Below are 17275 nucleotides of genomic sequence, written 5' to 3'. Positions count from 1 at the left end.
TCAAAGTAAACCTTTGCTCACTGACGCTCACCACTCTCGTTGATGTGCGTGGGCCAAGAAGTATGCCAAGTGGACCAATGAACAGTGGGCCAAGGTCATCTTCAGTGACGAGAGCAATTTCTACTTGACTGGGAATCAGTGCAATAAGTATGTCAAAAGATTTTCAGCTGAAGAATTTAGGCCATGCTGCCTGAATCTATCTGTGAAGCATCCATTGCACATGATGATCTGGGGCTGTATCGCTGCTTCTGGTATTGGTCAGATACAAATCGTGCAGGGAATCATGAATTCCAAGCAGTATGTTGAAGTCCTGGAAAAGACCATGCTTCCTTCAGCTCAGCAACTTGTAGGGAAGGACTTTTACTTCCAGGTTGACAACGCTCCTTGTCATCAAGCCAAGTCCGTCCAGCAGTGGATGAAGAAGCATGGTGTTCGACTCCTGGATTGACCAGCTCAGAGCCCGGATTTGAACTCAATTGAGAACTTGTGGGCCAAGATTGGTTATGAAACAAGCAAGAAGCATCCAAAGACCAAGCAGGAGCTGATTGAATCCATTACTGCAGCCTGGCACCACATTGTCACCAAAGATCATGTGCAAAGGCTGAAGTGATGACGTCTGGTGATAAGCAATAAGGGCTGGCCAATTTCATATTAGTAACCATGTTCGGTTACCTAAACGGTCCTTTTCAAGGCCACAAACAATAAACATGTTAATAAAATACTAGCATCGGCCTTAGTAATTGCAACACATATGCCACTGGGTATGCATCAGTTAATCTGTTTTCATAGTCATTGTAAGTATACATTGTAAGCATGCAAGAACATTCACAATTCCCAACCAAACAGCACCAAATTGCAAAAACCTTACGTTTTTCGCTTAAAAACCACCAGTATTTATTTAAATAAAACAATATTTGCATAGCAGTTAGCATAAAATATCATAAAATCAATGGCCTATCCAAAAAATGTCATAAACCCTAAAGGATTTTTTCACACAGCTGTAAGATTTCCTGCTTGAGCAGGGGAGTGTACTAAAAATTCTCCCAGGTCTCTTCCAACTCTGTAATTCTGTAATTTTATTTTACTGTTACTCAGTGGGATGATAAAGTGGCCTTTGGCACAATTGAGTTTTTAACATGGCTAAATAAAGGCATATGTTGCAAAAATTGTTTTTTTTAAAATGTATTGTGTACTTTGGCCAGCTGAGGTTGCTCAGTCATCATTTTCTAACATGAGAAAGCTGGGTGAGGCACTTTCTCATTCTTGAATTGCTTGTAGGGAGTGGCTTCTAGATAACTCATCTAATTGTCCTATAATCAATCATTGTCACTTCAGAAAACTTTGATTGCAGAAATGATTATCTTGGCTGATTACTCCTTATGGCAGGAGGTGTGTTTGTTAGAAAACACCTCCTTTCTTCTGTCTTGGTTATAATTTTTCCCATGTGTATTTCATTGTTTAGCTGGATGCAGGCAGCTGCAAGACTTAGAACTCCCCTGTGTTGAAGTGGATCCTTGTGGAGATGCCCAAGCTGCAGCTGAAGGGGCTGCCCTCAGCATCTTTGAATATGAGGAGCTGAAGCAAAAAAAGAAACCCACCCTTGAAATTCAGTTACATGGCAGGTAACCGAGACATCACCTGGGTATGGTGCTTCTGTTGCAGAAATAATTTGTTTGCTATGAAGTGTTGAGAAATAAAAGGCTGTTGAATGAAGTCTTTACTGAAAGTCACCATAAGACCTTGCACTTAAATAAAAAAATCATTTCCATATACAAACATGATTTATACTCCAGCAGTGATCAACCAATGAATCAAGAGCATTGGCAGAGTGGTTTGCTTTGTTGCAGTCTTGATAGGTTTGCTACCTCAAGGAGTCAAACTCAAGTAATTTGACCTAATAAAGGATAGCAGAGAATTGAATAATTGGGAACCAAGATAGACAAAGTTGCTGGAATATCAACTCATAAGAAGAGAGGAGCCAATGGATAGCGCTTTCCTTATTTGCGTGATGGAGGGGACCCAGTTTTAAGTCAGGGAAATGTTATCCATTTTTAAACCAATTTATTAACAAATTTACAAGTACAACAATAACTAATACAAAGAAAAAAAATTGAAAGAATAAAAAGGAAAAATAGGTAGAGAAAAAATAGAAAGAAAAATAGAAAAGAACAAGGAAGAATCTAGCAAGGAAGAAAAGTCACTCCCTTTCCTAAACACTTTTAGCAACTTATTGCATTCTCTGACTCTTTGTAAATGAAACAAATGATATCTTCTTTCTATATCCCATCTCTTATCTATAATCAAATCCTTAAAAGCATCATCATTTCAGTTGTGATGTCAAGAAAAGTGCATTAAGATTTACTAGAAATAGCATATCTGTTTTAACCTTGAACCAATTCCTTCCTTTTACTTCTAACAATATTGATTTTTAGTCCCTTCAAATAATAGTAACAGTGACAGAGTTAGAAGGGACCTTGGAGGTCATTTAGTCCCTCCCAGAGACCTATATACTATTTCTGGATCTCTAGTCTCTTTTTAAAAGCTTCCAATGATGAGGCCCCCACAATTTTTGAAGGCAACTTGTTCCACTGGTTGATTGTTCTCATTGTTAGGAATTTTCTCCTTAGTCCTAAGTTGTTTCTCTCTTTGCTTATTTTCCATCCATTGTTTCTTGTCTTGCCTTCAGGTTCTTTGGTAAATACATTGCCCCCCTCTTCCTTGTGGTAGCCCTTCAAGTATTGAAAGACTATTCATTCTCTCTCTCTCTCTCTCCCTCTCTCTCTCCCCCCCCCTCTCTCTCACACACACACTCCTTTTCATTAGACTAGGCATACCCAATTCCTGCAGTCCGTTTCTTTGTATGTTATAGCTTCCAGGTCCTTAATCATCTTTGTTGCTCTTCTCTGAACTCTTTCTAAAATCCCAACATCTTTTTATATTGGGGTGACCAAAATTGGATGCAGTATTCTAGTTGTGGCCTTATTTGGTTGTAAAGCAGTACTAATGTTTCATGTGATCTTGATTCTGTTTCTCTGTTAATGCTACCATGCTAGTATTAGATTAGGTTTTTTGGCGGCGGCTGCACACTATTAGCTCATATTTAGATGGTTGTCCACTAAGACTCCAAGATCCTTCTCACACATACTACTATTGAGCTATGTTTCACCTAGTCTGTACCTGTATTTGGGGGGTTTTTGCGTAAGATTTTTGCCTAAGACCTTGCTTTTCTATATGTTAAATTTCATTTTGTTGGTTAGGGCCCAGGGTTCAAGTCTATTGAGATCCGATTATTTACCTTGACTTTTTATTACTGTTAATATTTTTGATATTTATTGTAAATCTTATTTAATTCTGAGCCTTAGCTTTCCTGATTTCATCTTTGCCAGTTCTTGTTATTTGTTGGTATTCTGTCTTAGTTAGTGTCCTTCTTTCCATTTTCTGTATTTATCCCTTTTGTCTTTTAGTTTGTTAGAGAGATCTTTGGATTTCCTGTTTTTCTTTTCCAGTGGTATTGTGCTGGACTGGACTTGTTTGATTTTTCAGAATTTCCCAAGCATCTTAGGTTGTTTTCCCCTTCAAGAAATCCTTCCCACATTCTCTCTCGGTTAAAACCAGCTCCTTTAAAGTCTAGGACACTGGTTTGATTAGTCTCTGTTCACAGGTAGGCTTCACTTACATTCACAAGTGGTGTGTACAAGGGCAGGTTGGCCGGTCCAGACAGTGATCAAAGCTAAGAGTTTGCCCGAACCTGCGTGACCACACAGCAGCCCACCACTGTCTCTGTTGCTTGAGTATGTTTTATGCTGAATTCCTATATAGTATGGTCACTCCCACCCAAGTTCCAGTAATTTCAGCCTCCTCTTATCACTTCTTAATGGCCTAGAACTTTATTTCTTAAATAAAGAAATAAAGGCCTAGAACTTTATTTCTTTTCTTTTAATTTCTCTTTCTCCTTCTTAAAAATTCTTCAAAGCTTTAGCAAGCCTTGTAAATCAAGGATAAGTAAATTATCCAGGTCAATCTCTTGGTTTTTTTATTTGTATATCCCTTTTAATTATTAAGACATCGGCCAGTTTCTCTTGTATGTCTAATGTAACATCTTTTCCATGTCATTCTTCATTTTCAAATCTGCTTTCCCATCAGTCTCAATCTTGTCAGGTAAAACTTGTTTCTTTTCCATAATATCTTTTAAACACAGTTTATCTATAGAGTTAGATACTCTTAAAATTAACTTCTTATTCCATTGTTCAAAAATAACCTTCAGTATGTTCAATATTAAAATACCTTGCTTCACGTAAGTTGAACTTAAATCTTCTCCTATTTTTAAAGAATTTAAAACAAAAGCATTTTCCTACGAGAAGAGTTTTTGTAATTAATTTCAAATCTTTTTTTCTGATCTATCTGACTCTTTAATCAGTCTATAACTTTCTAAAATCTAAATTACAATCATTGCTGTTTATTCCAAAATAACATTTTAAAGTTCTTTAACTTGTGTTTAAAATTTATTTCACTAAGAATTGAAGGAAATTCATCCAGTGCTGTAAAATATGTTGATCTGAAGGTTCCTAACAGCTAAAAAATAATTAACAAGCAATTTCCAAAAGTGATTAGAAAAGGAAACATGTGAACCCAGTGTCCTTAAAGGTGCTGGCTATGGTTTAAGCAAGATGGTTATTTCTTCTTCTCCCAGAGAAATAAAACTACTGGAGGCTATTGTGAACTTCTCACAAAGAGTGTCTGGAGCATTTATGGGCAATTCCAAACCCCTCCTTGTCTGGAGAGGAATTATTGAAGAGCCTGCACCTGTCAGCTCTTCGTTCCACCACTTATCGGCTATTTCTTCTCTGGAAGTCCAGGCCAATATTATTTTGTGTGAGCTGCCCAGCTTGAAAAAATCAGCTGTCTTCCTTAGAGCCCCTTGTCATTCAGAGCATCTCCTTAGAAAGAAATAATCCTGGCAGAAGCTGCAATTCTTTGGATACGATCCTGCTCCCCACCCTGTCCTCTAGGCATCTGTTGTCTTTGAAGACTCTCCAGCCCACTCACATGGTTCCCAGAGCTAGGTTTTTGAGCTTGATCTTCTCTTTCATGAATGTAAATGTCTGTTTTGTTTAAGAAAACTCCAGAGTAGTACTTTATAGCTAAACATTCTGTGTTTCTACTTAGTGATGGAATTGATGCCTGGCAGAAAGGGATTCGCTATGCAGAAGGCCAGAACCTGGCCAGATATCTTATGGAAGGCCCTGCAAACCATATCACACCAACCAAATTTGCTACCATCATTGAAGACAAATTGAAAAGCTTTAGTAGTGACGTGACTGTTCATAAAAGGTAAGTTCAGTTTAAGAGGTTGTTAGTTGTTAGCATATTTCTGAGAATGATTAAATAGAGCTGGACTTCAGTCACATTCATGTGACCCATGCTAGCTTAGCATTTGAGGTACCAGTGTTATATGGGCGTAACATTATCTCCAGTATTATGCTATGCATCAAATAGCTTAGATCTGTGCTTCTTGTCTTTGACAACTTTAAGAAATGTGGACTTCACTATATAGAAATACCCATTTGCCTATCTACGATGAAGGTGGGCAGTGTGGGAGAAAGAGGCTTTCATGGTTTCTTCGTTACTATTAAACTGGCAGCACTTCCTAGAAGGGAGCCAAGTGCCATTTGAAGCCTGGACTGATCACAAAATCTGGAGACCCTTAGTACCGCTCAGAAGCTCTCTCCCAGACAAGTTCAATGGGTGCAGTATTTTAATTGATTTGACTTCACACTGAAATATATCCTAGGAGGAAAAAACATCCAAGTAGATGCCTTATCCCAAATGTCCCAGTACAAGAGTAAGTGTGAAGAGGTGGTCAATGCCATATTCCCAACCCCCCCAGAAGGCAGCACAAGACACTATGAGGAAACAGACTTGGAGGTGATTGAACAAGCTGGGGGAGGAGCTAATTGAGAAGCTCATAGCTGAGCTGCAAACCGAGCCCTGGTTCAGGGACAACCAACAACTCCTGACCTCCTGAGATGGATTGGCATGGAAAGATCCAGAATTGTACATCCCCAGCACCCTCTGGGTCCTGCAAAGAAGTCACGACTCCAAGCAAACAAGCCACTTTGGATTCTAAAGACATGGCATCTGGTGCGAAGACTATTTTGGTGGACAGCAATGAAAAACGACATTGAGAGTTGTGTAAAAAGCTGCGCAACATGCACAGCAATGAAAAAAGGCCTGGAAAGCCCTGGGACCATTACAAGTACCTGAACCATCATGACCCTGGGAGGAAATAGCAATGGACTTTATCATGGAGCTCCCAGAAAGTGGAGGAAACACTAATTTGGACAGCAATTGATCTTTTTTCCAAACAGGCTCATTTCATTGCATGCTCCAGCCTCCCTTCAACCCAAAACCTGGCTAAGCTATTCCTGAAGCATATTTACTGACTGCATGGAATCCCAAAGAGGATCATATATGATCGGGGGATCCAGTTCATGATTAAATTTTGGAAGAAGTTCGTAAAGTCGGGTCTTCCCAGGGGCTTAGCTCAACTTTTCATCCAATGGGTTGGTGGAACGGAACAAAGCAATGATAGAGCAGTACTTGAGGTGCTACGTAAACTACCAATAAACCAATTGGGCTGATCTGCTACCTTTCGCTGAGGTGACATACAACTTCGCTGTACATAGCAACACACGCTTCATGCCTTTCAAGGTGGCCACAGGGGTGGAGTTTGTCCCAATGCCTGAGTTCACTCAAGAGTCCCCTTCCTCAGTAAGCCTGACTGAATGGGTAGACTTCCTGCAGGGGGCTTGGGGAAATGTGAAGCAGGCACTTACCAAAGCCACTAGGAAACAAAAAGAGCAGGCAGACAAAAGGTGATCTCCTCAGAAGCCATTTCACATAGGAGAGAAAGTTTACCTCTCAACCAAATACCTGAAACTAAAGCTGCCAAGTAGAAAACTGGGTTCTAAGTTTATAGGACCCTTTCCCATTGTAAAAATCATTAATCCAGTTACAGTAGAAACTCCCATGCCTGTTGGGGAATATACCGTATTTTTTTGAGTATAAGATGCACCATTTTTCCTCAAAAAAGAGGCTGAAAATCTGGGTGCGTCATACACCAAATACAGTATTTTTTGCCTCCCGAAGCCCTGCCCCTTCACCAAAATGACCATGCATACCCTTATGGAGGCTTTCAGAGAGCTCCTGGGGGCTGGGGAGGACAGAAATGCGCAAAAAAGGGCCGTTTTTTGCCCCCCAGCCCACAGCAGCACTCCAATGAGCACTTTGCAAGCCCCCCCCCCCCCCCAAGGCTATTCATGCCTTTTTTTTTGGAAAAAAGGGAGGTTTGCAGAGTGCAAAAACTTTTTTTTCCTTTTGGAAAGTTTAATTGATTGATGAGAATTACATTGATCAAATACTGTGCCAGCAGAAACATACCTACCTATCTACTGTATTTCTTTCTATCTCTATTTCTCTCTCTCTATCGCTCTACCTACCTACCTATCTACCTACACACACACTCTCTCTCTCCCTACCTACCTACTGTATTTCTCTCTCTCTCTATTTCTCTCTCTCTGTAGAACATTAATGCTGGAAATGGCAAGAGATATAAGACCGTACTATTGCTGGAGGGATAAGGTTGATGCAATGAAAATGTATAATAAAAATTAAGCTAAATTTAGTTTACTAGTAGTATGTATAAAAGCGACAATAGCTATAGGTAAATAATGATTAATAACGATAACAATACATATAGATATATCAGTTTGATAATATGAAATTTTATATAAACAATATATGGAGATTATGAGAGGAGGTTTAAAAGCTTTATCTAGAATATGTTATAAAGATGTATTGGGATTGGATGATTTTAGGATGATTTAATGGAATGTTATCATATAATCCTATTCTAGATTTTGAATATTATATATAAAAGGACGTAAAAACAATTACAGTCAAATTAAGGTTGAGATATAATAATTGTGATATACATGATTATAGGTGAATTTAAAATATGCGATTTGATATGAAAAGCAGGTGGTGACTATGGAAGAGATGCATGGAAATACTGTAACCAACTGACACACTTTCTACAATTTGTAATGGAAGATGGGTTTTTTATTTTTATATTTTTGTTTATCTTTGTTTAAAAACAAATAAAAATTGTTGTTTTTTAAAAAAAAGAAGACCTTTGAGGAAGAGCCAAGTTTTAGATTCTGATTTGCTTGAGTTCATTAGTCGGAGCTTTTGAGAACAGGTCACCATGTGACTGGACCTGTGTTTTTTATATCCATTTTTGTGGTGGTCATTAAGCAACTGCCACAGGCTAAGTAAATACTATAGTCATTAAGTGATGAAACTGGAAATAAATGCTGGTTTCCAGCAAAAAATATGAATCATAGTCCACAGAATAGTTATAAAAGGGAAACCTGGTTAATATTTTTTTTCTTTTTATGTGTATGCTTTTTTGTCATCTCAAAATTTGAGGAAAGGGGTATTATTTTGTTGATCAGCTGGCATTCGGGAATGCAATGTGTGTCTTCTTTCAGTAACTGGGAAAGAAATAATGAAAATTGTTCCCTGTCATTACAGAGATAAATCTTGGATACAGGAGCAAGGAATGGGCTCATTTTGGAGTGTGGCAAAAGGCTCTGATGAACCCCCAGTCTTTTTGGAAGTCCATTACCAAGGCAGCAGCAACTCCAAAGAAGCTCCGTTGGTATTTGTTGGAAAGGGGATAACTTTTGATAGGTGAGCATCTTTTTAGGAGCATTTTTGGAGCAGAATTTAATTTCTCCCCTGTTCCCAGAATATGTGCTTTGAAAGTGCAAATGAATGCAATGCAAATTCTGTTGAAAGGTATACTAGGAAAGATGGTTTTAGCTCATTCATCTTCCCAAGGTCATGTGGTCTGTAAGGGAAGAAGCTTTCCAGTTATGGTCTCATGTCTTAAAGGGAGGAAGCTGTGCAGTTTCAGGTATGGAACATGGAAGGACCATTCAGGATTCATGGAATAATTGTGAAGTTATTCCTTCCACCTGTATATAAAGATACAAATGAATAAATCTCCTAAATGAAGACTCAATTGCAGATATTATTCTTTTTCCTATCAATAAGAGAAATACAAGGAGACAGAGCTGAATTTTTTTTAATGCTCAGGCTGTGTAAGGATGAGACTCTCATGGCCTGGGAGCAGGATAGGAGAAAATTCCAGAAATTGTGCTGGAAAAATGGGCTTCTGACAATGGATTCATTTTCAGAAAGAGGGCGCATAGTGAGTCTGGACAAAGGGAACTTTACAGGCACCCATTAGGGAACCATGGTGCTAAAGTATTTGTTACCATCAGATGGGTTTTAATTGTCCTGCTTATCTACAATTTCAGCCTGTGGACTTCATTTACCGTATTTTGTGGAGTATAAGACACACCGAAGTATAAGACACACCAAGATTTTGAAGAGGCAAATTAAAAAAAAAGTTGCATTCTGTAGATCTCCCCAAAATGGACAATTTTTCATGAAAATGGGCCTGTTGTTTGTCCAAAAAAAATGGCCTGGATAGCCTTTAGGAGGCTTATAGAGTTACTCCTGTGGGTTGGGGGAGGGGGTCAAAAATGAGCAAAAAAACAGCCTTTTTTTTGCTCATTTTTGCCCTCCCCAGCCCCCAGGAGCACTCTGGAAGCCTCCTAAAGGGTATGCACAGCCACTTTTGCAAGGGGGGTGGGTTTCTGGAGCCCCAAAATGCTGTATTCCGTGTATAAGACGCACCCAGATTTTCACCCTCTTTTTTTGAGGGAAAAAGGTGCATCTTATACTCCAAAAATTACATATCTGAATTGTTGAACCTTCCTGTCAGGTGTATTATTATAATAATTATGCCATACTTTCCATGCTTTTTCATTTATTGTAACAAAATAAATGTAGCTTGGCATCTGAGCAAAGTTTTTTCTTGATACTGAAAGTTTCTGAAAGTGTTGGGTGGGGTGGGCAAAAGAGACCAACCTTTGTGGCATCTCTTGTATTTTTTCCCAGCGGTGGCATTTCCATCAAGCCTTCAGCCAATATGGATGCCATGAGAGCAGATATGGGGGGAGCAGCCACCATTTTTTCTGCTATCGTCACAGCTGTAGAGTTGAAGTTACCCATTAATGTAATTGGTAAGTAGATTGTAGAAGAATGAATTCACAAAAGTTATTTGAATTGGAAAGAGATGTCAACAGACCTTCGGTCAGCCCATTTTGATTCTCCAAGGGTTAGGGTTAAGTTATTCCATGATTTGCTTCTTGGGCTGGAAATAGAACCTACTAAACCTAAGAACTTAAACAAACCAAATTAGCTGCTGAAATTGAAGGCTGGATTGCCTTGTCCCTCTGGCTTCTTCTCCAAAACAAAATCTGGTGATGTTGACTGGTGAGATTCTATCATCAAGAGTCTTCCAGTTCAGACACTCCAGTCGATGTTCCCGTTTTGGGATTTGCCACTTTATAAGGATTCCCAATTGCTCTACCTATTCCCTTCTCCCATGGTGTTTTAGATGAGAAGATATCCTTTACATAATTACTGATAATTACCTGCTTAATAACCACTCATTCAGCAACCATTCAAACTTGTGATGACACTGAACAAGAGATACTTATTAGTAGTCCTTCCAGCCACTGCAAGGTTTCTGTGATTATGATTGGGACAGCTTGCTTGTAATTATGACATTGCAGTATTCTGCATTTGTGTCGACCTTCTTTGCTGGCTTCCTACAAGCAAAGCCACCGGGGAAGACGGCAGGCAGTTACAAATGGTGGCCATGTGATGTCTTCACTTTGTGACCCATGGTGATTCACTTAATGATGCCTCTGCTAAGAGGTATCATCAGATGACATAGCACTTTATGACTGCATTGTTTAGCAATGGAAATTCCAGGCCAGCTGGGAATCTTTAATTGAAGATTACCTATATTTTATTTTATTGTCAAATATTCTTCTTTATTTTAGAAGACTATAAAAAATAAAGAGCACCAAAATGAACAATAATAACAAGCAAACTAAACAAATCTGACAACCACTTTAAGACACTAATATAATTTAACAAATTTCATAGCAATTAACAGTATTGTACTAAAATGTAATTCTAATGTTTATGGTTAACTTACAGTCTCTGGTTTACAAAAAATACCATATAGTACAGTCTATTATAATTAAAAGCAAATGAGAGGTCGGTTGCTCTCAGTTTGGCCCAGTTTGGCCGAACTGGTAGTGGGTTTTGGGCCTGGGTCACAGAACCGGCAGCAACCAAGGTTGGCCACGCCCCCGAACCGGTTCCCTGATCCCTGATGCCATTGCCGGCAAGTTGTTTGGTAGTGCGCATGCATGTGCACTTCACTGTAAATTGTTCTGCGCGTGCGCAAAGAACAATTTACACTGAACTGCACACATGCGTGTGAAGCGAACCAGCAGTGAAACCGGGAGCAACCAATCTCTGATGCAAACATAAAATTACCCAATGATATCACAGTAATTGTAAACTATCATAAAATATATGCTAAAGAAGAACATAACTGCTTCATTTGTTGATTTATTGGAAACACTGCCTTTGGCAGAACCGAAAAATTACACATTTCCAAAATCAATATATCTAGAATAACATGACTTTTTCCATTTTTCCCTACCCAGGGTTTTGCCATATATATCAGACCTGCCCAAATTTGATCCCTTAAAGGCCTGCAACTCCATTTGATTAAAGCAGGGGTGTCCAAACTTGAGAACTTTAAGACTTGTGGACTTCAACTCCCAGAATTCCCCAGCTAGCCATGTTTTAAGTCTTAAAGTCCTCAAGTTTGGACACCCCTGGATTAAAGCAAAGGGTTCTTTTGCTAAGAGTGTCGATTGCAGTAATGTCAAGCAAGCTCTGAAAGTACCGTGGTCACTGGATGCAAAAATAAGGTGTAGGTTTGTCCCCATCCCATCCCTCCCCCTATAACCAGTCCATTTCCAGCCAACCAAAGCTCGCCAACATGTTTGGAGAACTCTGAGATGTTGGGGGTAATCCCCATATTTCTCAGGGTACCTGGCCGTGGAATGCTGGTACAAACAGAATCTGGCTGCTTTGGTCCTTGTCACCTGTCATTCACACACACACACCCATTTCCTATCATGTACACACAAAACTTTATTGCCCTTTCATCTTTCCCCCTTTCATCCTTCTGCCCCCTCCCCCTTTTTTTCTTTTGATGGCAGGATTCCTGTGAGTCTCCCCAATCCGAGTGGGGCATATCTGACAATATAATTCAGCATCACTTTAATATCTTAATGTTTATGTACATTAAAATACTATTCTAGAAGTCTATCAGACATTCACAAGACCATATCATATGGATCCATGGACCTTCAAACTTTTTACAATCTCTTACCCAATCTTTAGTTGGTTTAATTTCCTCTAGAAAAAAAGTGGGTGAGGGAATACCCCTTTCCTTCGAAACATTGGCAAACACCAAACAGGAAACAGAATGGAGAGAAATGTTCAAGGTTATCTATTTTGTAAAAAAGAAACCCTCTCAACTGGCATTTGTACACATTTGCTTATTGAGTGGTGAGCAAAGGAATTGTGTCGACATCAGATAACTAGATACCAATGAAACAATACCACTGCTGAGGAATTTTCGATTCAAGTTTTAAAAACAGTATGGTTTAATGTTACAGTATGCATAAATTCAGATGGAATTCTTTATATCTAAGGTCTGGCCCCGCTTTGTGAAAACATGCCCAGTGCAAGGGCAAATAAACCCGGAGATGTTGTGACAGCCATGAATGGAAAAACAATTCAGGTTTGTTTTAAGATGCTTACTCAGTACAGGTTTTAATAAAATAACATGAGGTTGGGTTGGGGCTGAAGTTTCGTCTAGTAACATAATTTCTAGCTGAACAAATAGACTGAATCAACAGTGGCTTGCAAAAACCCCACAGAAAGTCCTAGAGGCCAAACCTGCTAATATTTCTAACCCTTGTTGAAGGTCATCAGATTTGAGGGAATGTTAGCAATCTCATATTTAACAGAACAATAATATGCCCCTAATGTGGTCCTGTGCTGGCTGGGAAATTCTGGGAGTTGATGTCCACATATCTTAAAAGGTGCCTAGATTGAAAAACATTGGGTTAGGCTATTTGTATTAATCATTTGTCTTTCAGGATTGCAATACCATTGCAATAATAAAATAATTGCAGTCTTTAATATTTGCCAGTCTGGATAGGGGATTCCTCCTGATTACCCTACAAAAGGTGGGGCAGGAAATAGCTGCTACAGAGAGGAAATGGTGGAAAGGCTCAAGGATGTCTTGGTGGAAAACAAAAATATTTTCACAAATGTTAGTGTCTTTTGAGCTTTGTTTGGTTCTATTGTATCCATTATTTGATAATAATAATTCTATTTATTTCAGGTTTAGAGTTATAATGCATAAAATTTTACAATTTTAAACTGTGTTATTATTGCACCCCAAATTAGCTATTGATGATATAGGCAAGCTTGTTAATTACCCATGCTGTAATTACAAATAGAATGTAATTTTCTCTTGCTGATTTTCTGATTGCTTCATAAAAGATTGACAATACAGATGCAGAGGGAAGATTGGTGTTGGCTGATGCTCTTCACTATGCACACCGTTTTAATCCAAGGGCAATTTTGGATACTGCAACATTAACAGGTAGCCCTTTTTTATTTGTTTGAAGCTTCTATATTCCCAGAATATTAGAAATACTGTGAAAAGTGTGGCTTCCTATGCAGAATATTTTAATAATGTGATGTCGTGCAGACCCTCCAAATTACATGGAGAGGATTTGTATTGTCTTAAAGCATAATGGATTTTTTTTCTTTTTTATTACTTAGGTCATTCCCCCCTCCCCCCCCCCCCCCCCCGCTGGCCCCAGGAAGAATAGGTTACATATTCAAATGCAAAAGTATAAGCTTTGATGTTTAAAATAATGTTGACCATAGCACTATTCTGACTACTGGGAGAGGATTATTTTAAATAAAGATTCAGCTTTTCATCAAGGTTGTGCATTTAAGCAGCTCACTGTGAGCAATTGAAGCAATTAAAAGCCAAGCAAAACAAAAACAAGTGATGATATTGCAGATAATAAAAAGGTTTAAACATCAAAAGTAAATGGAAAAACCATCTGAATAAAATTATGTTTGCTTGGCAATAGTTGGATGGATCAAACAAACTTTTCATAGGTCACTTCCAACAAGTGGGGTGGAACTGCAAAACAATATCTCCTGTGTACACTTGATAGTAATGGTGGTGTGCAGGAAAATAGTCCAGCTTCTTAGAACCTAGAGCAAATGTATTGAATTAATGCAATTTAATTTAAATTCAATACATTTGTGTGTATGTATGTATGTGTGTGTTTGTGTGTGTGTGTGTGTGTGTGTATATATGTATGTATGTATATATGTGTGTGTGTGTTGTATATTGTGTATTTGGGCATACCAGGGGTTGTAACACAAATACATTATCTATCTATCTATCTATCTATCTATCTATCTATCTATCTATCTATCATCTATCTATCTAATCTATCTATCTATCATCTATCTATCATCTATCTATATCTATCTATCTATCTATCTATCTATCTATCTATCTATCTATCTATCTATCTATCTATCTATCTATCTATCTATCTATCTATCTATCTATCTATCTATCTATATAAATACACACACACACACATATATATGTGTATTTCAGTGGTGGATTTCAATTTTTTTTAGAACCTATTCTGTAGGTGTGGCCTGTTTGTGGGAGTGGCTCAGCGGTCATGTGACCAGGTGGGCGTGGCCAACTTGGAAAATGTGGTGAAACTCACTTAATGATGCTCTTGCTTAGCAACCAAAATTTTGGGCTCAATTGTCCTAAGTTTTCTTTCTTTCTTTCATCTCTCTCTCCCACTTTCTTTTTCTTTCTTTTCTTTTTTCAATTTTCTGCCTTTCTTTCTCTTTCTCTCTCTTTCTGTTTCTCTCTCTGTGTGTCTGTCTGTCTGTCTGTCTCTCTCTCTGTGTAGCTCTTTGTCTCTCTCTCCCTCCCCCCTCTCTGTCTCTCTCTGTCATTCTTTCTGTGTGTCTGTCTGTCTGTCTCTCTGTCTCTGTCTCTCTCTCTCCTCCCTCCTCCATCTGTCACTCTGTATGTGTGTGTGTGTGTGTCTGTCTGTCTCTCTCTCTCTGTGTCTCTGTCTGTCTGTTTCTGTCTCTCTCCCTCCCTCTCTCTCTATCTCTCTGTGTTTCTCTCTCCTCCCTTCCTCTCTGTCTGTCACTCTGTGTGTATATGTGTGTGTGTCTGTCTGTCTGTCACTCACTCACTCAATCACTCACTCTGTGTGTGTGTGTCTCTCTCTCTGTGTGTCTCTGTCTGTCCATCTCTCCGTCCCAACCCGCGGATGGGCTCCGGACCAGCGGAGCCTTGTCCCTCTTTTTAACCAGGCAGCTATCAGAGAGAAGAAGGCAGCGCGGCTTGTGCAGCAGCCGAAGATCACCTGGTTAAAGATCGCCTGGCTAAAAATAAGGACGAGGCTCCGCTGGTTCGGAGCCCATCCGCGGGGGGGAGGGATCCCCCTCACATTCCTTGTCTTCCCGGATGGGCTGGTAAGGGGACAGAAAAGGTCGTTCTCCAGTCCCAGGTTTCAGCTTCCTGGCTTCAGTATCTCTTTCCAGCTTCTTTTGTTGAGCCTGGAATTAAGTTTTTTTTTTATGTTTTAGGAAAGATCGCCAGGTTAAAAAGAAGGAGGAGGCTTCACTGATCCAGAGCCCATCCAGGAAGATGAGGAATGTGAGGGGGATCTCTCCCCCCGCGGATGGAGCCTCCTCCTTCCAATTGGGGGGATCCATGCAGAGGATTTCTCCCCCACCCCCAATTGGAAACGAGGTGGCTGTCAAAGCAAGGCAGCGCCCCCCTCCCCCCCCGCAGAAGAAGGAACAGGAGAGGAGTTCGCGCCAGCCGCTGGCTGGCCAGAGGTCCCCCCCCCCGTTGGCTGCTCCCTCCTGGGCTGTGCCCGCGCCCCTGCCCGGCCTGCCTGCTAAGGAGGAGGCGGGGGTGCGTTGCTGAGAAGTGGGCAGGGCAGAGGTGGGCACAGCGCTGCTGCCCTTGCCCTTAAGGGACATGCTGGCTGGCGCTGCTTCAGGGCGCCCTGGCCGCCAGCTTCTCCATGCGCAGCCCATTCCCCCCCCCCAAAAGACCGTTTTCTTTTTAAAAAACGCCCAAGCAGACAATCTTGAAAACCTGCGAGGTTGCTTTCGGAGGGGAAAGACGGGCAGCTGTGCAAAGGCTTGTTTTAAAGCTGCAGGCTCCAAGGCTGCAGGTGCCCAGGGAGGGCAGCAGGGGCAAATGCTGGCCATCTGCCCCCTCCCAAAGCAACATCGCAGGTTTTCAAGATCGTTCGGACAGGTGTTTTTTAAAAAGAAAACCCTGAAAAAGCCGCAAGATCTGGAGAGAGATCCAGTCGCGCCCCAGCTGGTGGAGCGCTGGCAACCGCCGGCCCGTTGCCAGGGAGACAGTCAGTGAGGTGAACTGCGTGGTTGCTCGGATCACACGGGGGCATTTCTGAGAAGAGATCTCGCCATTTTTTGCATTGGGGCATGCTGCAAGGGGGGGGGGGGGAGTGAAGACCTTTTCCAGCTGGCGCAAAGGACTTCCCCGGACTTGCTTTAGTGAGCACGGGCCCACACCTCCACCACCACCAATCCGGAAAAAGTCTTTGCTCCCTCTCTCTTGCAGCAAGCCCCGATGCAAAAAACCAAGGACTTGCGAGTGAGTGACAGGGGCGGGGCTTCAAGGATCATTGACCAACCGGATCGCGCGATCCCGTGCGAACCGGCAGAAACCCACCACTGATGTATTTGTGTTACAACCCCTGGTATGCCCAAATATGGGAGGGAGCTCACTACTCCCTCTTTCTGTCATTCGGCTTATTACAGAAGACCATCCAGGCAGAAAACTATATTTTTATTTTTAATGTTGCCTTTTTATATTTGTGTTGTATTTATTTTTATTTATTTATCAGCACAAATACAACACACATATGTATGTATGTATGTATATATATATATATATATGTGTGTGTGTGTGTGTGTGTGTGTGTGTATGTGTATATATGTGTGTGTGTGTGTGTGTGTATTTTTATAAATAAAGGTAAGTTGTATGCAAATGACAGTTGGGGGAAACGGTTAAAGAAATCGATTACAAATACAAATGTTGGGTGATGCCATGACTGTCTGGTGTCCATATCTGGGTTATTGC

The 17275-nt window shown here is 40.4% G+C and overlaps 1 protein-coding gene across 3 annotated transcripts in view; it reads left to right on the top strand.

The window, feature by feature from the left end:
* The window catches only part of LAP3 (leucine aminopeptidase 3), a 34675-nt gene that overhangs the window by 12350 nt on the left and 5050 nt on the right, over nucleotides 1-17275 (top strand). For all 3 annotated transcript variants that reach the window (XM_081959534.1, XM_081959532.1, XM_081959533.1), the window contains exons 5-10: nucleotides 1463-1622; nucleotides 5167-5331; nucleotides 8596-8754; nucleotides 10033-10157; nucleotides 12726-12814; nucleotides 13585-13687. In XM_081959534.1, coding sequence (XP_081815660.1) covers nucleotides 1463-1622; nucleotides 5167-5331; nucleotides 8596-8754; nucleotides 10033-10157; nucleotides 12726-12814; nucleotides 13585-13687 — 801 coding nt within the window. The remainder of the gene's footprint in view (nucleotides 1-1462; nucleotides 1623-5166; nucleotides 5332-8595; nucleotides 8755-10032; nucleotides 10158-12725; nucleotides 12815-13584; nucleotides 13688-17275) is intronic.

The sequence above is a fragment of the Natrix helvetica genome (assembly GCF_964273705.1).
Source record: "Natrix helvetica genome assembly, chromosome: 7".
Taxonomy (NCBI): Eukaryota; Metazoa; Chordata; class Lepidosauria; order Squamata; family Natricidae; genus Natrix; species Natrix helvetica.
Note: the sequence above shows the minus strand (reverse complement) of the source record. Positions and strands in the feature narration are given on the sequence as shown.